This window comes from Meles meles, chromosome 19 (assembly GCF_922984935.1).
Source record: "Meles meles chromosome 19, mMelMel3.1 paternal haplotype, whole genome shotgun sequence".
Lineage (NCBI taxonomy): Eukaryota > Metazoa > Chordata > Mammalia > Carnivora > Mustelidae > Meles > Meles meles.
The window spans coordinates 12,438,741-12,465,294 of NC_060084.1; the positions used below are offsets into that span (position 1 = coordinate 12,438,741).

Consider the following 26,554-nt stretch of genomic DNA (forward strand, 5'->3'; position numbering starts at 1 on the left):
TGGGCTCCGGAGGAAAGGTCACTATTATTAAGCATTGCTAGGCCCCGGGCAGGATGAATCTGAAATCGTGTGGCCACCCACTGGAGGGAGAAGAAACTCCGGAGGCCCCAGGCATTGTGTGGGGGAATGCACAACCCCAGGCCAGCTTAGAGGTCCTTGTGCCTGGTCCTGCCCCCATGCCCTCCCCCCATACCCACATCTCAATGCATCTCAATGGAATTTCCCAAGTAGGTGACACCCAGCTCTGAGAGGGGGTCGGCCTAAAGGTCAGGGGTCACACAAACTCCAGAAGGAGGAAGTAGTTGGCTTCCAAGGCAGTCCTTTGCAGAGGGTGATTAACCTTTGGTCGGCCTGGAGGTGGAGTGTGGGCGTTTGGCCAGGGCCTGCGGGATCGCCTTGTCTTTTCTAAGAATCGTGGGCCTTGCGGCAGATCTGCATGGAGGCCTCAGCCAGGCCCCAAAGCATCACGGCAATTTGCTGCCCGCCTGCCACTCTGCCTGGTCATCTAGGGTCCCACTTGTTCCAGGCAGGACTCCAGTCAGCCAAGGGCATCGTGTGCTCTCCTCTGCTCGCGGGGGCCCTCTCCTGGCCTGCAGAATGCTGGGGACAAAGGGGCTGTTGGGGCTGGGGCCCAGTCCCCCCACACTGCCCAGACAGACACTGCCCAGAGTCCTAAGGCACTCTCTCCCTCCTACAGGTGCAGCCCTAGCCCATTCCCCTACAAACCCAACCTCCCAGTGCCCCCACCCAGCGGTGGTACCTGCCTGCTCTGTGGTTACGTCCATCATGTTTAATTCATGGCTGGGGGTTGGGATGGACTTCCCAAGAAAGGGAAGAATTCCCCTGGGGTCTTGCCCAGTTCCTGCCTGCCTGCCCTGGGCCTGGAACTGGGACTAGAGGCTGCTGGTGGGCCCAGAGGACACTGTCCCAGCCTGGGCCCGGCCATCATTTGCTAATCCACCGCCCTGGAATGTCTGCGGGCCAATCAGCGGGGTCTCCAGGGGCTCCCCGAGGGCTCCAATAATCCTGCAATGATTAGCAGGGGCACAGGGTCAGTGCACACTGCCTGGTTGGCTGTTGTGGGCAGGGCCGCTGGCCAGGCCCTCGGCTGGAGGAGGGAGGGAGCCCTGGGATTGGAGCTGGCTGGCTCTTCATGCCAGTGTCGACAGGAGGCCTTTTGGATACACCGATTACTCACACCAGCCTCCCCCTTTTGTCTGCCCGTCCAGCCTGCCTCCTTGAGATTGTGAGTAGTTCTGTCTAGCTTGGGAAGCAAGCTGGACGGCTGAGCCGGAGCGCCCAACAGGCCCATGCTGGGGCCGGCGCCCTCCGCCCGGCTGGGGGGCCCCCGGCCCAGCCTCCTGCCTGTGCTCCTGGCTCTCCTTGGCATGGCCTGGACGGAGTCGAAGTTACTCCCACTGCAGGAGGAACAGGCTCCAATGCCTGGAGGTAAGGGGGCCCTGGGGTGAGGAACGAGGAGAAGCAGCTAGGAGTGCCGCAGAGTGGTGTCAGGAAGGCCTGAGCTCTGGGCAGACCTGTGTGGTTTAAATAGGAGCCCCCTTGCCCCAAAGGTAGTCCAGGGACCCAAGATGGATGGCGGAGGCTGGGAGGGAGCAGGAAGAATGAAGGGGAGTGGGCCCAGCCATGGGGGTCAAGGAGGAATAGCAGCCCAAAGTCCAAAGCTGGTGGCCCCAGCGCTGCCCCCCACCCCCAGCCCCTGGCCCTACCTCCTTCCGGTCAGCCCAGCCTCCAGCTCAAGGGCCCCTGCACACCTGCCTCCCTCCAGACCCCCAGCTCTCGGTCTCCCGTAGGCCGTCCATCCCCCCCACGATCCCCCGTGCCCCCGGCCCCATCAGCTCTTGCTCCCTAAGGGCAGGGCAGCCCTCTCAGCTTGCCACAGCCAAGGTCACCCCAGGGGAGCCCAGGTCCCGCTGTGCAGGGGGCCTGACTTTGTCTCCCACCCCAGCCCTGAGCAGTAAGGAGACGTTCCTGCTCCTCTCCGTGCACAACCGCCTGCGTAGCCGGGTGCAGCCCCCCGCGGCCAACATGCAGAGAATGGTGAGTACCCCAAGGCGAGGCGGTGGCCAGAGGGGCAATCCTGAAGACGGCTCAGGAGGCCACGCCTGTGACAGGCACCCTTCGGCCTGGGTAGGACGGGGGGACAGCCAGTCACCCTGCCCACGGCGGGGACAGTTCCTGGTTGCTAGGGTTCTGCCACGGCCTGCTTCCCAGAAGGGCCAGTCCTTTGGCCTTTCCTCGCATCCCATCCTGTTGCCCTGGAGACCAGAAGACATGGAAGGAGCGGGAAAGAGGAGCTCCACAAAGGACTCTCGGTAGGATCTGGGAGGGAGAAGCGTCCCGCTTGAGGGAAAGGCCTGGAATGTGACCAGGACCCAGTGCTTCTTCACGGTTTATCTGGGTGACTAGGAGGGGCCCCTCCAAGGTCTCTGCTCCTCTGGGGGCTGGCGTAGGACGGCAGGGTTGGTGGTGTCATCCCAGGGCCCAGAAACACTGCCCCAGCACATGCCAACAGGCCCCGGGGGGTGAGGGCGGGATTGTGTGGGGGTGGGTAGGGTTCCCCATGGCTGCCTCCCATAAACTCCTCCAGGCTGGCTCAGCGGCGGGTGACCTTGAGAGCTCCTGGGTCAGTTTCCCAGGAGGTGGGGGTGGGGCGGGCCAATGGTAGGGGGATGCTTCTCTCCCTTTCCCTGCTCTGCAGCAGCTCTGGCCCTCTCAGGCCCGGGTCCCGGCTCCCACTGCCCACACCGGTGCTCCCAGCTCAAGTGCCTGGCAGGGAGGTGCTCCCCCTCATCGGGTCATCGGTGATGACGCTTTTCATGCCTCTTTGGCCAAAGTCTTAGAAATCAGCATTTCATAGAAGATGAGAATGGAGCCCCACCACTCAGCCTCCCTCACCTGTGTGGGCCTCTAGTGCTTTTACCCAAGGGAGGCTAAGGCGCTTAGGGTGGTGCAGGGCGGCCAAGGGGGCCGCCCCCCCAGGCAATCCCCACTGCTCCGGTTCCGGTCTGCCTCAGAGGTGAAATCCTAACAGCTGTCCAGCCCACGGTGGGTCAGGCACTCTCCCCCTGTACCCTTTGAGTCCCCGTGATAATCTTCCTCTGGGGGTATCTTACTGCCCCAATTTACAGAGGATGTTGCGTCTCATGGAGATTAGGGACTAGAGGCCACGCAGCTGGGGTGAGGTGACCCATGTCTTCGTGATTGTTGAGCCCGTCCTTTAAGAGGAGAGGGGGCCGATTTGGTAGCCGAGGGGGTGTGAGTCTGCTGGTGTGTGGATGGGAGGGAAGATTAGGGCCACTTCAGACAACAGCGCTGGCTGGGCCCAAAGCCCCGAGGCCGGGAGCCTCTCTGGTCCTGCGTCCCTGTTGGCACCCCTCCACAAGGCCAGGTGAGTAAGGGGGACAGGACAAAGCAGGCTGGCCGCTGAGGCCTTTTTCATCAACGAAAAGCCAGATGGGAGCAACCGAGCCTTCCTGACAATGGCTACAGCCCGTTGTACCTAACGGCGGCAAAAAACCATTTTGAATGGCTTGGACCCTGCCCGGGCTCACATTACTGGACAGAAAAATCTACCACAGAAGCCCATCCCGTGGCCTGAGCTGGCATTGCTCCCTCAGGAACGGGCATCACCTAAGTGGGAGTCAGGAGGAGGGAGGCTCTCAGGCCCGGCTGGAGCCAAGCTCCGGGGTAGGCGTCCAGACCTCGTGGGTGCTCTCACCACCGCATCGCCAAGAGCTTCTCGCAGGCCCGGTCTGGCCTTCCCTGGCCCCAGAGTGAAGTGGGTGAAACAGGACTCCCCATCCAGTGCTCTCCGCGTGACCCCTACCCCAGGGCGGGGGCGGTGGGGGAAGTGGGATCACTAAGGCCTGGTCCAAAGGTCCCTGCTGACATCTCTTTTTGTGCCGCCCCCAGGACTGGAGCGAGAGCCTGGCCCGATGGGCTCAGGCCAGGGCGGCCCGGTGCGGTGCCCCAGTCCCGAGCCCCGCGTCAGCACCTCGGGCCCCCCAGCAAGTGGGCTGGAACGTGCAGCTGCTGCCGGCAGGCTCGGCGTCCTTCGTCGGCGTGGTGGGCCTGTGGTTCGCAGAGGGGCGGTGGTACAGCCACGCGGCCGCTGAGTGTGCCCACAACGCCACCTGCACCCACTACACTCAGGTGAGGCTGTGGCGCCGGCCCCTGGCCCCCGGCCCCCGGGGTCAGCTCAGAAGGGCCGCCGGTCGTCTTCAAATCCGTGGCTGCCCTTCTGCGGTTTGTAGTTTTCTTCTTCTCAGCTCTAAGCACGAACTATTTCAAACATAAATCTAGTAATGGACTCCCTTTTACCCGTGACCTCCACTTAGACAATGTTTAACCATATTTGTTCTCATCTCTTAAGAAAAAAACAACTAGGCCCACCTGGTGGCTCAGTTGGTTGAGCCTTCGGCTCGGGTCAGGATCCCAGAGTCCCAGGATCGAGCCCCGCGTCGGGCTCCCCTGCTCAGGGGGAGTCTGCTTCTCCCTCCCCCTCTGCTGCTCCCCGGCTTGTGCCCATTTCTCTCTCTCTCAAAGAAATAAATAATATCTTTTTTTTTAAAGCCCACAAATGGGCACCTTCCATTGACTATTCCACCCTTCCCCCACTGACTCACAGTCCACCTGTCACACACCAAGCTCACAGGTGCCCATGGATCTGTTGCTGAGTTCTTGATTCTATTCTGCTGCTTTTTTTTAAATCCCTGCACAAATCGTGTTTTAATTATTACAGCTTTATAGAAACTTTTGAAGTGAAAATTCCCCATATTTTTATTATTGTTCAAAACTGTGTTGCCTGTGCTCGGCTCCCGATTCTCTCAAATGCTATGCACGCGTGGATTTTTAGCTGCTGATTCAACTTTTGGAAATGGTCTCCTTCGCGTTGAGACTGTTTTGCCAAGTTCTGTTTTCTAGGAAACTGTCCATTTTATGTTTCCCAATTGATTGGGCAGAATTGTTCAGCACTGAAGAGGGAGTTAAGGTTAGGATTAAACAGGGGCGCCTGGGTGGCTCAGTGGGTTAAGCCTCTGCCTTCGGCTCAGGTCATTATCTCAGGGTCCTGGGCTCTCAGGGTCCTGGGCTCCTCAGGATCCTGGGATCGAGCCCCATATTGGGTTCTCTGCTCAGCGGGGAACCTGCTTCCCTACCTCTCTCTCTGCTTGCCTCTCTGCCTGCTTGTGATTTCTCTGTCAAATAAATAAATAAAATCTTAAAAAAAAAAAAAAGGATTAAACAGAGTGCAGGTGCCTGGGTGGCTCGGTCGGTTAGGCATCTGACTCTTAATTTTGGTTCAGGTCATGATCTCAGGGTTCTGGGATCGAGCCCCGCATCGGGCTCCCTGGTCAGCGAAGAGCCTGCTTCTCCCTCTCCCACTCCCCCTGCTTGTGTTTCCTCTCTCGCTGTCTCCCTCTCTGTGTCAAATAAATAAATAAGTCTTTTTTAAAAAGACTATAAAAAAATACAGTAAGCTGAATAAAGTAGGAGAAAGTAAATAATGTGGGTGCCTGGTTCACTTAGTCCGTGGAGCATGTGACTCTTGATCTCATGGTCATGAGTTCGAGCCCCACATTGGGTATAGAGATTATTAAGAAAAACAAGGTTTAAAAAACAAAAAAAAAAAATTTAAAAACAAAGTAAATAATAAAAATAAGAGCCGGGGGCGCCTGGGTGGCTCAGTGGTTTAGGCCGCTGCCTTCGGCTCAGGTCATGATCTCAGGGTCCTGGGATCGAGTCCCATGTCCGGCTCTCTGCTCTGAAGGGAGCCTGCTTCCCTCTCACTCTCTCTGCCTGCCTCTCTGCCTACTTGTGATCTCTCTCCGTCAAATAAATAAATAAAATCTTTAAAAAAAAAAATAAGAGCCGAACATCAGTAAAGCATCCGATTCTTGGTTTTGGCTCAGGTCATGATCTCAGGGTTGTGAGATAGAGCCCCGCGTTGAGTTCTGAGCTCAGTGTGGGGTCTGCTTGGGATTCTCCCTCTCCCTCTACCCTTCACCCTGCTCTCTCTCTCTCTCACTCTGTCTTTCAAATAAAAAAATAAATAAAGTCTTAAAAAAAAAAACACAACTAGGATTAAACAAGGATTTAAAATTTTCCTGGGACCCCTGAGTGGCTCAGTTGGTTAAACATCTGCCTTTGGCTCAGGTCGCTCTGGGATGGAGTCCCAACATGGGGCTCCTTGCTCAGCAGGGAACCTGCTTTTCCCTCTGCCTGGCTCTCCCCTTGCTTGTGTGATCTTGCTGGCTCTCTTGCTCTCTCTCCGACAAATAAATTTTTAAAAAATTTCCTGTGTCTGTTGCTAGATCCTTTTAAACTTTTCAGCTTTGTTTACACGCACCTTCTGTCTCTCATTCTTTGCCAGTCTTCCCAGAGATGTGTCTATTTTAACAAGTAAGCCTTTGCTTGTTTTATCCTTTTTCTTTCTTTTACATTTCTGCTATTTTTATTATTTACTTTTATTATTTACTTGCCTTTTTTAAAGTTTATATATTTTAATGGGGTGCCCCTTATTCACTTTCTTTTACTTTATTTAGTTTACTCTATTATTTTTTTATATTTGATCCCAGGACCCTTGGATCATGACCTGAGCTGAAGGCAGACGCTTAACCGACTGAGCCACCCAGGCGCCCCCAACCATTCCTTACTTCTAAGTTATTTACTTGGAGATTGTATCGCATTGAATTTATAGAATGCAGCCCATGGGATACTATTCCTTTGGTTTTTGTTGAATCTTGCTTTGTGGTTAAGTGCAGGGCCAATGTTTGCAAATGTTCTGTGCATTCCTAAAAAGAATGTATTTTCTCGAATTATTGGACACCTGTGTCCGTGTCTCCCTACTTCATGGCTATGTCACAGGAGTTTGCTTAACTAGTTCCCCTGTATCGGCTGTGCTGTTTCCAAGCTGTCACAGATTTTAAGATTTTCAATCCAAGTGCTGAATACTATCAGAGACCTGTACCCGTTGGCTTTTGTTGCTAACACACCACCCCAAAGTTTAGCATCCTTGGGCTGGGCCCTGTGTGGAGGTTCTTCTGGTCTTTGCTGGGCCCAAATACAAGTGCAGTCAGCCGCTGCCTGGGCTGGGAGCTGGCCGTCTGGAGGGGCCTCACCTGGCTCCCTCGTGCCTGTGGGGTCTCCAGCCCTAGGTTTAAAACCAGCTCAATATCATTTTTTTTTAAGACGTTATTTTATTTATTTATTTTAGACAGTAAACACACGGGAGCTGGGGGCAGGTAGAGCAAAGGAAGAAACAGAATCCCAAGCAGATTGCACTGAGCCCAGAGCCTGACACAGGGCTCGAACTCACAACCGTGAGATCATGACCTAAACCTAAACCAAGAGTCGGACGTTTAACCATCGGAGCCACCCAGGCCCCCCCAGCTCAGAATCACTTCTGCTGCATTCTGTTGGCCAACACAAGCCACAGGCGCAGCCGGGGTCCAGGCTAGAAAAGAGAGTCCTCCTCTCATTGCAAAGAACTGCAAAGGCACTTTTAAGAGGGGCCTGCAGGGAGGAGGGAAGGGTTGTAGGGACATGTGGGGTCTGTCACAAAGACTTTGAGGTCCAAGACTTTCTTTCAACACTCCTTCCCCCCGGCCAAGATTCTCTCCTTTCTTCAGGTATCTGCCGATCCAAACCTCTCCCCGCCCCTCACCCACAAAGCCTTCCTAGGCTGTGCCCACCTGCCCCCACAGCTCTGCCCAGCACAGCTACCGCTCCTGAGGCCCCGAGGTCTGTCAGTCTGCCTCCCCCAGGGCAAGCATCATCAGTGTTTTTGGCCCCCAGACTGGGAGTGGGGGTGGCCTGTGATAGGGTTCCTGAGCCACTGTGTCTCCGGCAGCTCGTGTGGGCCACCTCGAGCCAGCTGGGCTGTGGGCGGCATCGGTGCTCTGGGGCCCAGGCCGAGATGGAAGCCTTCGTCTGTGCCTACTCTCCCGGGTAAGGCCCCACCCCGCTGGGCTTGGGCGGGCTGGGGAGGGCCGCCTACCTTCCCCCAGGGTAGAACCCTCAGCCACCCACTCAAAGGCCGTCGCCCCTGGGTCCACACCCTCTTGGGGAGAGGGCAGGAGGGAAGGGAATGGGTGCGGAAGTGGGCAGCCAAGCAGAATGTGGCTTCTCCTCAGACACCCCTCCTTGGCAGCACTATTCTGCTTCGGCCCACGGAAGAATGGAGTGTTCTTGTTAGTCTGGAGGCCATCTTTCCTCTCCTAGACATCTCGTGTCTCCTCCAGCTCCCTGACTCCTGGGCTGGGCCAGAAGGAGCTGAAGGGGCCTTGAGGCATGCAGCAGGGCCCATGCCTGCCTTGCCCAAGGCCAGGCCCTTGCAGCCCTCTGGTGCTTGCTCTCACAGGGGCAACTGGGAGGTAAACGGGAAGACCATCGTCCCCTATAAGAAGGGCTCCTGGTGCTCGCTCTGCACAGCCAGCGTCTCGGGCTGCTTCAAAGCCTGGGACCACGCAGGAGGGCTCTGTGGTAAGTGCCCGACCCTGCCTGCCTCCTGCTGGGGCAGCGGGTACAAGAGAACTCCGTGTGGTGACCCTTGTGGAGGGTGGCAACATCTGGTGGGACTGTCCTCGAAGCCCTGGCCCTTGGCACCCTGGGAAGCAGCCCCCTGGCCTGCCGGAAGGAGGCGCCCTCTCAGAGGTCATCCTCATCTGACCAGAGGTCCCCAGGAACCCATGTCGCATGAGCTGCCGGAACCATGGACGTCTCAACGTCAGCACCTGCCACTGCCACTGTCCCCCCGGCCACACAGGCCGATACTGCCAAGGTGAGGGGCACCTGGAGCTCCAGGTCACAGCCCCCCGGGAACCCCGTGAGTGAAGCCTGGGCCAGGGCCTAGGCAGGCAGCCGCGGGGGGTGAGGAGGGCCATGCGTCCCTGTGCGGTGTGTCCAGGGGCCGTGGGGCACCCACTGCGAGTGTCTGGAGAGAGCCCTGAGGGAGTGTGTGGCCGCCGACCGGGTACTTGCTGACCTGAACACCATGTAGTCGTTCGACCAACAACAGCCTGAGCCCCTGCCGGAGCCTGAGCCATGTAGGGGATTCAAGATGGAATCTTGATTTGGCCCTTAGGTCTTGGGAGGGCGGGAGGAGGACACTATCAGGATCTGGAAGTAGACTCTGATCCCACTGTCTCCCTCCCAGCTCTGTGACTATAAATAAGCAGGTCACCCCTGAACCCTAATTTGCTTCTCTCTACGATGGAGATCCAACCAGACACCAAGCGTAGCCGCAGCGGGAAGCCCTGATGGGGTCCCATCCTCGAGGGTTTTTCCTGTCACAGTTGGCCGTTGCCCACACTCCGAGGCCCGCGAGGGGCAGCACGGGGTCCGGGGGCTGCGGGCTGAGCTCTGCTCTCCTCCTCCCCACCCCCGGCAGTGCGCTGCAGCGTACAGTGTGTTCACGGCCGGTTCCGGGAAGAGGAGTGTTCCTGCGTCTGTGATGTCGGCTACGGGGGAGCCCAGTGTGCCAGTGAGTCTTGCCCCGAGGTCCCCCGATGAGCCAGGCCACCCCCGGAAGCCCCTCACTGGGCACATCTCCTGACTCCCCGTGCAATCACATCACGTTGGTGGCATTCCCCCCGCAGAATCTGGCAAATGCTACAGATCGTTCTTTATTTTGGAAGAGAGAACAAGCTGGAAGTCATACATTCCCCGGCACGCCGCTGTCTCCCTCACCCCCCACCCCCTGCCCCAGCTTGGAGACAGCGGCCAGAGGAAGGGGCTTCTTGAGCTTAGCTCCCTGGCAGGGTGGAAGGCGTAATGCGTCTGAGGTCCCCACGCGCACAGTCGGGCCCCCCTGTCCCCAGCCAAGGTGCACTTTCCCTTCCACACTTGCGACCTGAGGATCGACGGAGACTGCTTCCTGGTGTCTTCGGAGGCAGACACCTACTACGGAGCCAAGATGAAATGCCAGGTGACAGTGCACCCCAGCCTTCCCAGGGAACCCCAGGGTCTCAAGCGAGGGTCCTCATGGACGGACCTTGGGTGAAGAGATGGTTCCTACAATTTCTCCTGACTTGACTCTGGTCATTAGGATAAAGCAGGGGCCCCAAACTCAGAGGCCCACGGAAGCCAGGAGGTCACTGAATAAGCTGAGGGACTTGGGATGGGGTAGGGGTGAGCCCCCCCCCACCAAGGAGCCACCCTGAGTCAGCTCTAGCTGAGGGCTGCCCGGCAGGTCACTGAGTGCAGAAAGGCCAGAACTTGGGATTTTCCAAGAGAATCAGAAATTCAGATTTTCATTGCCGTCTCTCGAGGTGTTCATGTTGGCAACCAATTCACATGTGTTCAGGACACTGAACACGTGAAACAAAAGCTTCCCAAGGGCAGGGCCCGGTCAGCCTTGGCTCCCCACCGTCCGTGCCCAGAGAGGGGAGACACAGGCAGGGGCAAGGAAGGGGGACCCCCACTCTGAGAAGGGGGAGGTAGAGGAAGAGGACGTCCCTGGCCGTGGGGGAGTGGGCAGGAAGGGCTGGTCTGAGCTCTGGGGCCCTGCTGGGGTGACCTGGACTGGGGGTTACAGCGAAAGGGCGGGGTGCTGGCCCAGATCGAGAGCCAGAAAGTGCAGGACATCCTCGCCTTCTACCTGGGCCGCCTGGAGACCACCAATGAGGTGACCGACAGTGACTTTGAGACGAGAAACTTCTGGATCGGTGAGTGCCTGGTTGGGGGTGCAGGTGTCTGGGCTGTGAAAACCCATCAGCAGACAGTAAGGGTGCGGTGAGGGCTAGGGACCCAGGATGGGTCAGGCAACCTCCTTCCCTGGGGAGAGCACAGAAGGGAGGGAGAGGGAGAGCCACGGGGGGCTGGAAGAGCTAGGAAGGGGGCTAAGGGCCCGCTGGCAGCAGAAAGGGGAACAGGATCCAAGCTCAGGGAGTTCCTCTCAGGGAGCCTGGGCTCTGAGTGGGGGGTCGGGGTGGTAGGCCAACTCACCTGCCACGGCCCAGGGCTCACCTATAAGACCACCAAGGACTCCTTCCGCTGGACCACGGGGGAGCACCAGTCCTTTACCAGTTTCGCCTTTGGGCAGCCCGACAACCAGGGGTGAGTCTGGGGTGCCCTCCCTCCCCTGGGCCGGCTTGCTGAGCCTTCACATGAGAGTGGGCCTGGCTCCCAGAAGCCCCATCTGTGGACTGGGGCCATTAGACATAGGGGACCTGCTGGAGGGGAAGACGGAAGCCTTTCCGGACTCCTACTTCCCTTCCCCGGCACTGAGCCCCCAGCATCTCGGCCTGGCAGGTTTGGCAACTGTGTGGAGCTACAGGCGTCTGCCGCCTTCAACTGGAATGACCAGCGCTGCAAAACCCGAAACCGTTACATCTGCCAGTTTGGTGAGGGCCCCTCACAGCTCCCTATTCTGGTCCCTGCTGGCCCGCTCCAGGTGCTAGGATGTCCAGGTCACAGACCCAGAAAGCACCTAAGCATGCAGGGCCCGGGGACCTCCTGCTCCGAGCTCCGTGGGACCTGCGGGCTCCTGAGGCCAAGGGGGGAGTGAGAAGCCCAGGCTCATGTCCGCAAGGCAGCAGGACGGGAATGACAGCCTGGCCAGGGATTTCTCCAGGGTCGCTTTCCTCCTGTCACCAAAGCTGCAACTTAAGGACCTGCTGGGTTCACCCGTGTTCTCTGATTCCCTAGAGCCCAGTAAACTACAGCAGGGAAGAGAGGTGGCCCAGAACTGACCCCAGCAGTACCTGCTAGAAAGGTCTGGAGCTCCAACTGGGAGCATAGCCATTTCAGGACCAACTGCCAAAAGGTCCCCATCCTAGGACCGCCTGGGCTGTCAGTGACCCTCGCTCTGTCCGGCTTCCTTTCCAGCTGAGGAGCACATTTCCCGGTGGGACCTGGGGCCCTGAGACTCGGCCGTGCCTCTCCCCTGCCAGCACCCAGATACTCAGCCACTCGCCAGCTGCCCACCTGTCTGGAACCGGGGCCAGCCCAGGACCGCAAGCCAGTAAGCAGAGGTCTCAGAGAGACCCTGCAGGAAGGGAGGCAGGGGGTACAAGTCAGCCCCAGAGGGAGTCTGCTCCAGGGGGAGGGGAGCTGGGGCCCCTCGGCCTGCTGTGGATCGGGAAGGTGGGGGTCAGGCACCCAAACAGGAGGCAGGGCCAGCAGCCAGAAGAGACCACCCTCCTCCATGATTGCCGGACCCTCTGGGGCAGACGGAGGCTCCTCACTGCCCAGGGTGCTCCCCACAAAGGATTAAACTAAGTTATGAATCAGCTGAACTTGTGACCGCTTGGTTGTTTTTTTTTTAATATTTTATTTATTTGACAGAGAGAAATCACAGCTAGGCAGAGAGGCAGGCAGAGAGAGAGGAGGAAGTAGGCTCCCCATGGAGCAGAGAGCCCGATGCAAGGCTCGATCCCAGGATCCTGAGATCATGACCTGAGCGGAAGGCAGAGGTTTTAGCCCACTGAGCCACCCAGGCGCCCCAATGACCGCTTGTTTTGAAGGGGAATTCGGCCGACCCAGGATGATCTCGGGAAGACCAGAGGGCGCCTGAGAGGCCTCACTGCCGGCAGCCCACTACTCACCCCAGTCTCTCCCCTGCTCACCTGCATGACCCAGACCACCTTCTGGAAGTTTTCTGGTCTTAGCCCCTGAGGGGTGCAGATTGAGAAGCTCTGTATGCACCCCTGACTTCCTGCTCCAGCTCCTCTCACCACTGGCTCTGTCTTTGTGCTGGGCTCACACACTCCCCTATGGTCACCACACCAGCTCCTGCATGTCCCTCCTGCTTCCTTTGTGATTATCTGAGCAGGGGTGGGTCATGGCCCCTTCTCCCTCCGCTCCCTGCAGTGGTGAGAGAGGCCGTGTGGGAGGTGAAGGCTGGGAGGGACTGTCATTAGGGTCTGGAAAGCACCCCGGCCCCATCTGCACACTGTGGAGTCGCTTTGCTGGTTGGAGGTGGGAGTGTGGTCCGGACCATGGAATGGGGACACGTGTAGCAGCCACAATTTTTATTGTGGTTGCAACCAGGAGAAACATAGAAACTCAGCTTTGACTCATAATAGCAGAAAAGGAATTAATCAAAAAGACATGACTTAAAAATGAGCAAAGAGGGGCACCTGGGTGGCTCAGTGGGTTAAGCCGCTGCCTTCGGCTCAGGTCATGATCTCAGGGTCCTGGGATCGAGTCCCACATCGGGCTCTCTGCTCAGCGGCGAGCCTGCTTCCCTCTCTCTCTCTCTCTGCCTGCCTCTCTATCTACCTGTGGTCTCTCTCTGTCAAATAAATAAAATCTTTAAAAAAAAAATGAGCAAAGAATGTGAATCCACTGCTCTCCAAAGAAGCTATCCAAATGGCCAGCAAGCACAATATCACTAGTCATTAGGAAATTCACATCTAAATTCACATCTAAACACCCATTAGGACAGCTGTTACCAAAGAAACAGACAAGACAATGTTGATAAGGCCTTGGACCAGTTGGAGCCCTTACAGGCTGCTCGTGGGAGCAGGAAATGGGCAGCCACTCTGGAAAACAGTTTGGCAAGTCCTGGAAAAGTTCAGAGCAGCTACTATTTGATCCAGCAATTCCGCTTGTAGGTCTGTACCCAAGAGAACCCGCAAACAAGTACCCAAGTCCTTCCACACAAAGTTCACAACAGCATCACTGCCAACAGCAAAAGATGGAAACCAGTCAAACATGCCATAGAACGTTACTCAGCCATTAAGAGGAATGAAGAACAGATACAGGCTACAAGGCGGACAAAGCTTGAAAATGTTATTTTAAGTAAAAGACGCTAGTCACAGGGGTTCACGTACTGCACGACTCCATTCAGATGAAACACTCAGAACAGGTAAACCCACAGAAACAAAGCACATACTGGGGGTTGCCAGGGGCGACAGGAGAATGGGGAGTAACTGCTCCATGGTTCTGGGTTTTATTTTGGAACCAAAATGTTTTGGAACTTAGCAGTGGTGGTCTCACGACATGGTGATTGGACTTGATGCCCCAAATGGGTTACCTTCATGTTATACGAATTTCACCTCAATTTTTAAAAAAAGGCCTGGTCCCAGAATCCTGGAGAGAGTCAGAGACCCAGGCTCCAAATTCTGCTGCAAAGTCAGGCCAGGTAGACACTTAGGCCAGTGGTGCCAGGCCCTGGAAACACGTCTGTGGCAACCCCAGCCCCGCCCTCCAGAGCCCGGACGCCAGCTTCCCACCCAGAAGCAGCCTCCCCCGGCGGCCCACCCGGTCCGGAGCCTTTCCCTCACCCACGCGTTTCTCAGCGCTACGGCAGGGTTTGTGAGCGCAGGTGGCGGTGACCAGGTCCTACCTGAAAAGTCGAGCCCAGGCTTCTCATCCGGAGGTGAGGCGGAGAATGGAGAGATTGTCCATATCCGTCCGCAGCTTAGCAGCACCGGCGTCACCCGTGAACTTGGTGGAGAAGCAAATTCTCAGCCACCCCCACTGGACGGAATGGTGAGGCTGAGGCCAGGGCTGGGGGCTTTTTTTTTTTTCTTAGCATGATCTCCAGCTACTTCAGACACCGGCTCTTCAGACGCGAGAACCACGGGCAGAGGTGGAGAGTTTGAGCCTAAATTGAGACAAAATTGAGACCACCTGAACATCAGGACAGGCTCCGCCACTTACTGCGTTCCTTTGGGCAAATTACTTAACAAGGAGACCGGACACACACACACACACACACACACACACACCCTACCCCCCCCCCCCATCTGCCTGGAGCTGTCTGGGTCTTAGAACAGTCCCCATCCCACCTGCTGGGAAACCCCTGGGTCCCAGGTCTCCCTAATACATCTCTCGTGTACTTGTCCTGTAAAACGAAGATAATAGGGGCACCTGGGTGGCTCACTGGGTTAAGCATCTACCTTTGGCTCAGGTCATGACCTCAAGGTCCTGGGATAGAGCCCCATGTCAGAGCTCCCTGCTCAGTGGGAGTCTGGTTCTGCCTCTCCCTTTGTCCCTTCTCCCACTTCAGCACGCTCGTGTGCTCCCTCTCCCTCTCTTTCTCTCCAATAAGTACATAAACTTCTTTAAATTTAAAAAAAATGAGGATAATTGATTGAGTTGGTACACTAATGTGTCTGGACCAGAGCCTGAGACCGGTAAACACGGATGAATGTCAGCTCAGCTGAGCTCATGCCCTCATTTTTTTCTATTCCTTCATCCACAGAACAGCATCGAAACCTCACTTGCTAACTAATTTGTGAAATAAGTCTAAAACCTGGTGGCTGGTAAATGCTCAGTAAGTCTTAAGCTCATTTTCCTTCTTCGCTGTTAGCAAAGGTTATCTAGCCACAATGAAGTCAATTTCAATCAGTCATCGGAGCAAACAATTAGAACCATCCCAGCTGGGGTGTCTGAATGGCTCCATCAGTTAAGCATCTGCCTTCAGCTCAGACCGTGGTCCCAGGGTCCTGGAATCGAGTCCCACATCGGGCTCCCTTGGCGGGAGGCCTGCTTCTCCCTCTCCTACTCCCTCTGCTCATGTTCCCTCTCTCACTGTGTCTCTTTCTGTCAAATAAATAAATAAAATCTTGAAAACAACAACAACAAAAGAACGATCCCAGCTACTCACACTGGCCCTGCGGAATTCTAAGTATCAGTACAATAAACCCGGTCTCACACTCTTCCCTCCCCAGGCTTCTGGTCTCGGATACCCTCCCCTGATCACTTTGCCAAATTTGGCCAATATAAATAAGCAAAGTCTCAGGGTGCCTGGGTGGGTCAATCGTTAAGTGTCTGCCTTCGGCTCAGGTCATGGTCCCAGAATCCTGGGACTAGCCCGCATCAGGCTCCCGCTCTGTGGGAAGCCTACTTCTCCCTCTCTCACTCCCCCTGCTTGTGTTCCCTCTCTCGCTGTCTCTCTCTCTCTCTGTCAATTAAATAAATTAAAGAGGAAAAACATTAGCAAAATCTCTCGGTTCTTTTGGTGATTCAATGTCCTCCTTTTCGATTCGCAGTCATCAGCCCCCTGGGGCCTGACTTGTTATTTCAGTCCAGAGAAAACAAGGGCTGATGGGGTAGGTCACCTCAAGGTCATTCGGGGCTCTATTGTTTAAAGAAACGCTAGCTGCTGGCCGCCCCTCAGCCCAGTAGCACACTAACCATGAGGGAGGGCAAGAAACCCCAACGATACTCACGCCCAGGGAAGGGGTATGGGTTTGGGAAGTAGCCAGCAAGTTTCTGCTTCCAGGATGTTCAGAATGACCAAGAGGAGGCTGCTGCTGACCAGAGCGGCTCTATTGGGGTGCGTGTGTTTGTAGGGGGTACCTAAGTCTTCCACCTTCCCGAAGAGCCCCGCTCTGATGGCCCCTGCCCTCCACTCTCCATTCCTTCCCAGTTAGAGACCAGGCAACGGTATGAGGCCACCCGATGGCCTCATTTTCTAGCCATTGATCAAGCTGTTTTCTCACTCACTCATTCTGGTAGGTGCAAGATAAAAAAATTCCCTGGCTTTCTAACCATGCCTTGAGCAGAGAATTTGGACTCTGAGCTTGCCTTTCTTTCTTTCTTTTCTTTTTTCTTTCTTCCTTTTAAAAATTTTTTAAAATTATTTGACAGAGAAAGAGAGAGAAAGAGCAGAGCATGCACACACACAAGCAAGGGGAGCAGGCAGAGGGAGAGGAACAAGCAGGCTCCCCACCCAGCAGGGAGCCCACCGAACAGGGACCCCAGCGCTAGGCTCAATCCCAGGACCCCGGGACCATGACCTGACCCGAAGGTAGACGCTTAACTGACTGAGCCCCCAGGCACCCCTGAGCTTGTCTTTCTTTCCTTCAAGCTGTGTGATGTTATTAGCACCACCCTCTGAACACTAGCCCCCGACTTCCGGGTAATCCTTATACTCTCCTCTGTCAGGAGCCGCCAGATCACCAAAGTCTTTCCTTTGAGGGGCACTTTGTTCTGGGGGACCACAGGATCAAGTGTCTCACCGTGGCATGCCATGGGCTGCCGTCATCCTGTGCCTTAATACCAGCTGGATTTTCACCATCCTCTGGCCACTTCCCCAGCCTTCAATCACCACCGTTTCCCTCTGGGCTTCTCGCTCCTTCCGTGCCCAGTCCAATGTGTATCAATCAAGATCCTTGCTTTAAGCAACAGAAATGAATTCTGGCGACTCTACGCAGGAAAGGAATTTGCCAAAGAGACTGGTTAGTTCCTGGGAGCTCTTGGAAAGCTCAGAGGATCAGGTCTGGAAGACACCTCGCTCCCTCTGTCGGGCGCAGACATCCCAGTCAGTGTCACCAAGGGAGGAGGGAGCTGGAGGGTAGCTGCTCCTGCTGCCGCCATTCACCTGCTGAGATGGGCTCGAATCCAAAGTCAGGCCTGTGGGTCTGATGACAGGGGCCACCGTATGGGCCCAGACACTAGGGGCAAGGAAGGCCGGGAAAGGGAGGCAGAAAGGGGCATTTTCAGTTTCTTTCCCGAGAGGCGGTTTCTGTCTCCAAGCTAGGGGACACCTGAAACCCGGGAAGCGGGCTCAGATGTGGAGCCGCCAAAAGAATGACTTGTGTCCGCTGCAAGAAGCCACTAGGTAAGCCAGGACCCTGGCCTGCAGCGTGTCCTTGCCAGCCCAAGCCCTCACCAGGGTTCTCTCCCCCTTGGGTGGAGGGGTTCACGGAGCAGTCTGGGGTCAAGAAATCGCAGCCTGGAGGTGCTCACAGAACCAGAGCCTGCCTCCAGCTGATCCCACTGGGGACCTTCAAGGACCTTCAAGGAGTCCTCTGGAACTTCTTGGAACACGGTAGGGGCTGCCAGGCAGGGGACTGAGATGATGCCTGTGAAAGCACGATGGCCGGCAGATGGTTGGAATGCAATCATTTCCGGTGGCTGGTTACGATATTTTAAACAATGGCCCTTTCCTTTCTTCCTGGGGGCTCTATGAAAATCGGGGAACCACTTTGCATTCATTTGATGAATTCAGGATAGACACATCTGGGAGTCAGCTTGGGGAGCTCTAGAGACCAGCTGTCCAGGATGTCCACCCCCTGCTTCTCTCCTTTGTCCTTATTCTAGTCCTTCCATTCACTTGGTCTGTTTCTGTCTTCTGCTTTCTTCCCACCTGACTGCTGATGTCCCCTGTCCTTGTGTCATCGGCTGTCACTCATTATGACACCTATTCATGAACTATCCCACCTGTGTTCCATGAATCAGGCACTCACAGCCTGGGGGAATGCAAGAGGGGGTGTCCCTTTGTGAGAGATGAATATGGAGCAAAAACCTCACCTGTTTCTGGTGCTCGGCCCCTATAATAGTTAATATTATGTTTCAATGTCAGCCACAAGGGAGTCAGCCAGAGACTTGGCCAAACATTATTTGGAGTGAGTCTGTGAAAGTGTTTTTGGATGAGATCAACATTTGAAGGGGCTGACTAAGTAAAGCAGATTGCTCTCCCCAGTGTGGGTGGGCCTCATCTAATCAGTTGAAGGCTTGCCTAGAACAGAAAGGTTTATCTTCCCAAGAGTAAGAGGGAACTTTCCCTGTCTGATTACCATTGAGCTGGGACACTCATTTTTGTTTTTTGTTTTTTTTTTTCTCAAGCCTTCAGACTTGAACTGAAACTTTGAATCTTCCTAGGTCTCAGACCTGCTGGTCTTTGGACTGGAACTATGCCATTGGCTCTCGCGGGTCTCTAGTTTGCTGACTAAAGATCTTGAGACTTGTCAGCACCCCCACAACTATGTGAGCCAATTCCTTATAATAAATCTCTTTCTGTATTGGTTCTGTTTCTCTGGAGAATCTTGACTAATACAGCTCCTGAGTGGGGATGGAGTCAAGCCATGCCCCCAGGCTTGTCTGCTCTGAGCTGCAGGTAGAAGGTGCCCAGGAAGATGCCTATTACACATGCGGACAAGGTTTGCCATTGATGGTGAACTTCCCAGATACTCCACTAGCGCCCATAACTGGCAGTCTAGGGGCCACTGAGTGGTTTTTCGCACTTGACCCAAAGCTGGTTCCTGTGATGGAGGCCCCAGGAAGGTGTTGCAGGTTTCTGCATTCTCTCCTTTCTGGGCAACCACGTCTCACTCGGTATTCCCATTTTTAGGAGATGATGTTTAATGCAAAGAGAATGGAAAGCTTATCTGAATGCTCTGCCTTCTATCTGGGGCACAGCAGGCATTTCTAAGTGTCTGTGCCCTGTGTGGTAGACATGGGTGTGATTTTCTCTCCCCTCTGGATATTGCAAATGTGAAAGTGACCACAGGTATAAAGATACGCCAAGGGAAAGGATGCAGGAAGCCAGACAAGATGGAAATGTGGGCGTTTGCTTTAGTGCACAGGGCACTTGTGTGATGTGTCCTTGAGAGGATGAATCAGGACCACAGATGAGAAAGAAAGGCCAAGGTGACAACCTGCCCACTTCCATCCAATCAAACACTAGGTCTGGATCGTCAGTGCCTCGGGGACACTGTGGCCAGTCTCCTGTTCTCCCCGGAAGCAAGCAGGGGCTGAGTGAGTGCTCTCGGCGCTCATGTAGCATGAAGTCTGGAGAAAGGGGGAAGAAGGCTCACATTCGCTTCCGTCTTGGCAAAGTGGACCACGGAGGATGATCACAGATTGAGGAAGAAAGGGGTTGGGGTCAGGGAGGGGCCCTAAAGTCACAAGGGAAACTCTGGGGTCTGATCCAAACCCCAAACTAAAAACTGAATTGATTTAATGGACTCTCATCTACATATTCTGCGGACATCAGCAGGCACCTGCTGAGCGCCAGGCCCTGAGCACCGAATGGGCTGCGCAGTGAACCGGAGCCCCGCCCTCTGCCGTGGGCACAGCACTGCTCTCTCAAGTGGGGACCACCAAAGGACAGAAGCCCAGAAACAGGACAATCTGCCGTGCACAGTGTACTGATGCCGCCTCGCTGGGTGTGCCAGCCCTCCCCTGCGTGGATTCAGTGGACTCTTACCTCCCCCTCCGACAGAGGGCAGCAGGGTGTCCATTCCCCAGCCCAGGCCAGCTGCTGGCTTTGCTTCTCACTCACAGCCACCCTGGCCAGCTCCGCCGCGGCCAGCGCCCCCCCACCCCGGGCTTATCTCGCAGGCGGGGGCGCGTGGGCCACCAGCAGGCAGGCAAAGCCAGCAGCAGGAGGACATTCGAGAATTGCCTCTGGCCAGGGCTAGGTGTCTGTTCAGAGGACACGGAGATCACGGATATTTTCCCTCCTGCCTTCTGACGGTACCACCCCCAATTCCAGGGCATGGGCGATGGGGTTGATTCCCATCGGGGGTTTGGGGTGGAAGGAGGTCAGACAGGGCGGCCCACTGACCAGGGCGGTGCTCTGCCTTGCGGCCTCTTACGGAGCAACACCCAGGGTGTCGGAGTGGAGGAGCAGGGAAGGGCTAGCCTGGATGCCAGTGGGGCCCATGTGCTCTTGGGACCTTTCAATGCAGCCCCCCTCACCCCCTCAGGCTCTGACCTTCTCTCTTGTTCTCTCTTCAGACTTCGTCATGGCTGGAGAGGCCAGGCCGGGCCCTGCCCAGCAGGGTGAGAAGAGGCATCAGGGCACAGCCCTCTCTTGGTGAGTCTGTCCAGGGCTGCCTGCAGCCTGCAGGGGAAGGAGGCCAGTGGCTGTCTTGTCCGAGGCTCTGGGTTCCCCTGAGATGGAACAAGATCCCCAGGAGGCCGGCTCAGTCTACTCACTGTGGCACCTGGACGTCTCTTCTCCCTTGGTCTCAGGTTTTGTCTGTGAACGGAGGGAGACGACACCGTTCATGCCCAGGGCCTTTGTCACTGGTGCGACCCAGCACCATCCTGCTGGCAGAGGCTGGGTACCCCTTCTCCCACCTGGAGCCGGGGCGAGTGGGTCCTCCCCAGGGAGTCCCACCTGCCTGGGGCCTGGGAGATTCTTCCAGCTAGAGAAGTCGCAAATGGGAACTTGGCCTGGATGAAACCTTGCCCCTAACCTGGGAATCCTAAAGAAAATGTTAAGAACTCTTGAATCGTTTTCAGAAAGGAGTGTCCCACATTCTGCCGGCCCACGTGCCATTTTCACCAGCATAAGGCGAGCGTGTCCCTGAGCTGGGCATCTGTGGTGGCCTCACTCAGCTCCTGGCCCTCCTGTGGGGGGGGGGGGAGTGGGGGGGAGTGGCGGGGGTTCCCACCTTGTGGTGGAAGAGGCTGGGGGCCAGGGGTTTGCTGTTAGGAACCACGCTGTGTAAATGCCCTGTGCCTTCTGGGTTTCGCCTTGCCTCGTCTTCCCAGAAAGGAGATGGCAGGGATGGGGTGGGGGCTGCTCCCAGAAGTCTCTGCACCTTCAGCTTGACCTTGACATAGATGAGGCCCAATCCCTCCCTGCCAGCACCCGCCCGGGGTGTGTGTCGCCCTGTGAGTGTTCCAGTGTGGGTGGTTTTGCCACTGCTTTTGTATTGGGCGGATGAGCCGGTGTCTGGTGCTGGGTAATGCGAGGTTTTTGAACTTGGCGTATCTTCAGTGCTACGGAGCTGCCTACGCGCTCTGTTGGCTTGCCTTGTGTCTTGTGGGAGACTCTAGGGGTTTTGTAATGCTCTATCCTGGGGGCGCTCCAGGAGGGAGGATGAAGCCTTGGGGGGGGGGGGCAGTGGTGGCTGTGGCTCGGGCCCCTGGGATAGTGCCCAGAGGAAGGGCAGGTGGGGATGAGGTTCTGGTGGCCGCTGAACTGCGGGATGACCTCCCCGTGAGAACGCGTCAAGTCCAGGCCGTGTGGACTGGTACTTGGGTAATGCGAGGCCTGAAAATGGAAATTTTCAACCTGAAGGCAAAGTTTTGTGGTCAAAGACTTGCCCCAAGTCTCCTCCTCCTGCCCCTGGCCCTGAGGACACTGGAGGGGGCCTGATCTCTGCCCACGACACCACTCTAAAGCTGCGCCCTATTTCTCTTTTTGCGGGGAGCCCCAACTTGCGGACTGTACCAATTAGCCCAGACCAGGGACCAGATGCGGCTGTGCAGCCTGGGGCGCAGGCGCTGCCCCCTGGCGGGGAAGAGGCAAGCACACAGGATCAGGGCACAGGCTTCAGCCCTGGCTGATTGCTGAGGGGTGGGGTGCGGGGGAGTGAGGGTGAGAAGCAGGACCCCCCCCTTCCTCAGGCCCAGGGGGCCCGTCTGCCTGCAGCCTGACCCCTAACTCCCAAACCGATCCCGCCCCGTCTCCACTCGGGAGCTCTCAAGTCTGTGCTAAGTGGTCAGTGAAGCATCATTCCTGTACCATTCATTCCTGGCTACTTCAAAATGTCATTTTAGGAAAAACTGCGTGGTGGGGGGTGCCGGGGGGGATAAAAATAAAACTAGAAGAGTTTGCATTGGCCGGGAATCGAACCCGGGCCTCCCGCGTGGCAGGCGAGAATTCTACCACTGAACCACCAATGCTCCACTGATTCCGGTGCCGCCACAGAGCCCCAGAGGGTCTGCAGCGGCCGCCTCCGCCTCTGCGCTCCGCCGAAGTTTCTGGCCTGTCTAGGGGGACGGGTTGGGGGACCCGCCCGCCAATCTAAGGGGATCCGGACCAGTGAAAATTCTCTCCGAGCAGTCGCGCCCAGCTGAGACGCTGCAGCTTCAGGTCGGCCCTAGCCCCCAAGCCCCGCCCCAGGATGCCCGAGTCCGGCACCCCACCGGGGACCCCCGCCCCTACCGCGACCCCCGGGGGCTGGGTGCGCCTCTCCTGACGCTTTCCTTCCTCCAAAGACGGGCCTCCCACCACCGGAATCAGCCTCCCTGCTGCTTCCAGGCCACCCCTCCAGACCCCCTGATGCCAGAAGGCAGGGGCGGGGGTGGTCGGAACTCGCACCCACCGGCCTGGGGGTGGGGGAGCCAGGATAAAAAAAGGGAAAGGGTCCCCTCAACGTCCCCCATTCTGACCTGGTGGCTCTATCGGCCTCGCCCCTCGTGGGCTGGGCCCGAGCTGGGGGCGTGGGCACACAGCACCCGAAATGTGTTTTAGAAACTGTGCTGCCCCCGCTCACATCCCCTCCCCTCCCCCTCATCAGGCCTCCGGCTCCAGGCGCAGGGGGCTCCTGCAGCTGTGTCCCCACAGAGCGTCGCTGCCCAGGCCCCAACCCAGCTGTCCCTTTGTACCCATCCCCCCATCCCTCCTAGGCAACAGTTCACTCCCTGGAGATGTAGGACACCGGAGACACAGGCAGTGAGAGTCTGGGGCCTTCCAAACTCCTCTCTCCGCAGGCCTAGAGCAAAGAGGAAGATGGCCTGGCCACAGCCCTGACAAGTGCCTGGCTGGCCCTGCCAGAGCTGGGTTGCGTCCTGGCCATCCCAACGCAAGGATTAAGGGCTCTCAAGCACCCACTGTGGCTTTGGGCACTGACTTCACTCCTCCCTTTCATCCTTTGCCAGACTTAAGTTCCAGAATGTCAGCTGTTCCTGGGGCAGAGAGGAAACTTTGGAGGGCCCCTGTCTGGCTGGCCAGAAGGCTGCAGGCAATTGTCTCTCTCCTGTCACCTAGAACGTGCCCCTTGTGAAAGGCCAGACATGGGGAAGCTGCGGTCCCCCAAAATGACCTTGGTTAAGTCCCTCAGGGCTCCTTTGGTGGAAAATCCTGGGGTTCTAAGGAAAAGTTGCATGCCTCAGTTTCAAGCTAAACTGGGGTCTAGGCGAGGACTCTGGCCATGGAGAGTGACCCCCTCTCCATTTGTCTCTGTTGCAGCAGGAGTAACTACGACCTGGGCTACAAGCTGTACAGGGAAGATGTCCCTTACAGGTCAGTGAGTCGTAACCCTCGGTCCTCTGGGTAAACGGGTGGGCTGTGTGGCCTGACTCCCTGTGTCCTGTGCCGGTAGGGTGTATGAGTACCAAAGGATCCCTCCGCTCATCAATCGTGTGCCTGTCAAGATCCGGAGGACCCAGGTGGGCTTGGGGGTCAAGAGCAGCTTCAGTCCCCACAAGGGCGCCAGAAAGAGCCACCTGCCCCGAGAGCAGATAAAGCGTGAGTGAGGGGGGACAGCCCTCACCTGCAAGGCTGGGGAAGAGCTGGGAGGACCTTAGCAGCGAGGGCAGGCCAGGGAGCCCAGGCAGCAGAGCCCTCTGCCCTCCGGGCCTGGTGGGCACCAGCTCTGGCCCCTCTCCAAACAGTCCAGACTGAGGAGCTGCACTCCATCAGGGGCAAGCTGAGCCAGATCAAAGCCCAGGTGGACCGTCTCCTGGAGAATTTGGAATGCATGGACCAGCAGAGGGACCAGCTTCCAGGTGGAACACCAACTGTGGACGCAGGCCACATTCCCAGTGAGCTCCAGCTTTTCCCACTCCCGAAGATCCCAGGGGCACCAGGATCCTGCCCCGAGGTTTTCCCTCTGCAGGGCTCCTTCCCACCCTCCTTTCCCCGACTCCCTGTGGTTGTTCCTATGGCTGGAAGGCCTGTGGCTTCTAGGTTGTTCTGTGAGCCTCCCCAACCCCCACCCACCCATCCACTCTCCAGCTATCTGGAGGCACAGCAGTGTCCCAGCCCCTCCCCATCTTGTCCTCTCAAGCCCTAGGCACCCTTGATCAGTGCTGGGCGCCAAGTGGGCCTGAGATCAGCTGGCGCCTCCAAAACTGGCCATTAACTGGTGACTCTCCCTGCACAGGGTCAGAGGACAGTGAAGAAACCAAGGGCCCAGGCAGTAAGGGTTCCTCATGCAGAATCACTGACCTCCAGCAGGAGCCCAGGGGCCAGAGCGCCCATCCGGAGGCAGACAGCTTTGAGGACAGCGCAGACCCAGGGGAGTCAGTGAGTGGCTCGGCATTTCCCCTCATCCTCAACCTCCTTGCATTTGGCTCCTTGTGGCCTCCCTGTGAACAAGGGAGAGACTCACGTCCGTGCAGGCACCTACAGTGGTGGTTGAGGGGAGACCTGGGACATGTGCCCCATGCGACCCCCCAGGAGATGGGCCCTGCACTGCTTGTTTTCCCCTCTCACCTCGGGCTGGGTGAACTCAGGGAACTAGGGGCTGGTTGTGGCCTGACATACCACCCTCTCCTGGAAACTGGGAGGCGGGCTTTGAGCACGACACCATGCCCTAGGTATGCCTCATGGGCCCAGACCCCTTGTCTGAGGGCCTGGAACCAGTGAAGACCCATTGCTGCCTTTTTCCTGCCCTGCCCCCACATCTCGTGGGGTACCATGCTCCCAGGGGAGCTGTGGTACTCCGGCCTTCGTGGAAGGAGACCGTCGGAACCTGGATCTGGTAACAGCGCTCTGGGCAGCATTAAAGGGCCCAAATGTTCCTGCCTTACCATGTCCTCCTCCCTGATGGGAGGTCCCTGCAGCAGGCCCAGCCCCACGCTTGTTGGGGCCATCTCTGCAAGGTCCGCGATGCTGAGGGGCTAGCAGTAACGAGCCTTCCTGCCTCCACCTATCCGGCCCTGTCCCCTGGACCACTGAGCTCTAGAGGGCCCTTACCGCTGCCCAGGCCTACACGAAGAGGCTGCTTTGGTGGTTCTGGGTTTCCAGGCTTCAGGAAGAATCTGGAGTGGCCCTGAGCTGCCGAAGCTGCCAAGAACATGGGGTGGAGGGGAGAGGTTAGCAGGCAGGCCTCTATTTCCTAGGCATTCCATGCCTCTCAGTCCTCCAGGCCAGAGTCCTGCTTCTGTTTTTCCTACAGGGGAAGAACCATGCATCAGACCCGGAGGGCAGCCAGTAGAAGGGTGGAACCCCTCCAGGCTCCTTCCCAAGTGGCTCCTTTGCTTGCCTCGTGTGGATTCCTGAAGGCCTCCCGAAGGCGACTGTGCCGCCAGAGGCACCCGTTCTAGAATGAGCGCGGTGAAAGCGGAAGCAGGGCTCAGCCAGACCAGCCAGGAAGCCTCCCCCGTTAATGGTGGCTTTTGCTTTGGAGGTCATGTTTCCAGATGATAGGGGCCGAGAGGGAGGCCTGCAGCTGCCTAGCACAAGCTCATTGTGCTCACGAAGCTGAGGCCGTCTTGCAAGGGGCAGCTGCCCAGGCCCCCCTCAGGCACACGTCAGCTCCTGAGGACGGCGGGTACCGCGCTGGCTGCCCTTCCCCATCCCACTGCCAGTCCCCAGTGTGGAGCGTCCCACAGCAGCCAGCCACAGTGGTGCCCAGGCAACTCAAGTGCCTGCAGTCCCCCTGCCCGTCTGAAACGGAGCTTTAAGTTCCTCAGTGTGTGTCCCCACAAAACCCCCTCTAGTTCCAGACTCCTCACCTACCCTATAAAGCCATCCTTCAGAATAGGGGTATCATTTTTACGTCCTATTTCTATCTTGTCTCTTGCTGGTGTGGCACTATGTACTTCAGATCGGCTCTGGAAATACTATTATGTCAAAAGGGCAAAAATAAAATTTGTGTTTCACGACCCTGTCCAGGGGTTCTTGGTGTGGTCTCCAAGCCTCATTCTGGTCCTGGGGCTGCCTCAGGTCAGGTCTTCCTGGAGAAGCTGAGCAGGCCCCCGAGTCACACAACTTCAGAAGCTCCTCCTAAACCAGGGCACACAGAGGGGACCAGGCTGCCTGCCTTCTTTCAGTTCAGACCTGGGCACAAACCCACTGGGCTCAGCAGCCACACAGGGAAGATCCCACTCTTGTGGTCACTCAGGCCAGCTCCACCACATGGAATGATGGCCGGGCTGCATCTGGTTT

At 56.9% G+C, this 26,554-nt stretch overlaps 2 protein-coding genes and 1 non-coding gene across 7 annotated transcripts; 2 read left to right on the plus strand and 1 right to left on the minus strand.

The window, feature by feature from the left end:
• The first annotated feature begins 979 nt into the window (after window positions 1–979).
• On the plus strand, window positions 980–13,086 carry LOC123930675 (C-type lectin domain family 18 member A-like). 5 transcript variants are annotated; one of them, XM_045986869.1, is made up of 13 exons: window positions 1,123–1,449; window positions 1,967–2,058; window positions 3,934–4,173; window positions 7,871–7,968; window positions 8,381–8,502; window positions 8,693–8,800; window positions 9,410–9,502; window positions 9,840–9,946; window positions 10,556–10,685; window positions 10,980–11,076; window positions 11,272–11,363; window positions 11,668–11,734; window positions 11,848–11,915. In XM_045986869.1, the coding sequence occupies exons 1-12, from the start codon at window positions 1,311–1,313 to the stop codon at window positions 11,709–11,711; spliced, it is 1,362 nt and encodes a 453-aa protein (XP_045842825.1). In that variant the 5' UTR covers window positions 1,123–1,310; the 3' UTR covers window positions 11,712–11,734; window positions 11,848–11,915. The 5 variants fall into 5 exon arrangements, with proteins under 5 accessions (XP_045842822.1, XP_045842825.1, XP_045842823.1 ...); XM_045986866.1 differs by lacking the exons at window positions 10,980–11,076; window positions 11,668–11,734 and adding an exon at window positions 980–1,051 and having other exon boundaries at window positions 1,230–1,449; window positions 11,848–12,251; XM_045986867.1 differs by lacking the exons at window positions 10,980–11,076; window positions 11,668–11,734 and adding an exon at window positions 12,486–13,086 and having other exon boundaries at window positions 11,848–11,983.
• A 4,419-nt stretch (window positions 13,087–17,505) lies between these two features.
• Window positions 17,506–26,238, plus strand: LOC123930491. The gene is made up of 6 exons (XM_045986723.1): window positions 17,506–17,536; window positions 20,440–20,518; window positions 23,630–23,683; window positions 23,763–23,908; window positions 24,055–24,204; window positions 24,546–26,238. The coding sequence occupies exons 1-6, from the start codon at window positions 17,506–17,508 to the stop codon at window positions 25,028–25,030; spliced, it is 945 nt and encodes a 314-aa protein (XP_045842679.1). The 3' UTR covers window positions 25,031–26,238.
• Window positions 22,271–22,341, minus strand: TRNAG-GCC. The gene has a single exon. It is a non-coding gene; the product is annotated as a tRNA-Gly (tRNA).
• Window positions 26,239–26,554: the final 316 nt, after the last annotated feature.

Coding starts and splice junctions, on each gene's coding strand:
- LOC123930675 (XM_045986866.1), top strand. CDS start 1,311: ATGCTGGGGCCGGCGCCCTCCGCCCGGCTGGGGGGCCCCCGGCCCAGC. Junction 7,969..8,380: donor GTCTGTGCCTACTCTCCCGG/GTAAGGCCCCAC, acceptor TTGCTCTCACAG/GGGCAACTGGGAGGTAAACG. Junction 8,503..8,692: donor CCACGCAGGAGGGCTCTGTG/GTAAGTGCCCGA, acceptor TCATCTGACCAG/AGGTCCCCAGGAACCCATGT.
- LOC123930491 (XM_045986723.1), top strand. CDS start 17,506: ATGACTTGTGTCCGCTGCAAGAAGCCACTAG. Junction 23,684..23,762: donor AGGGAAGATGTCCCTTACAG/GTCAGTGAGTCG, acceptor CTGTGCCGGTAG/GGTGTATGAGTACCAAAGGA. Junction 23,909..24,054: donor GCCCCGAGAGCAGATAAAGC/GTGAGTGAGGGG, acceptor CTCTCCAAACAG/TCCAGACTGAGGAGCTGCAC.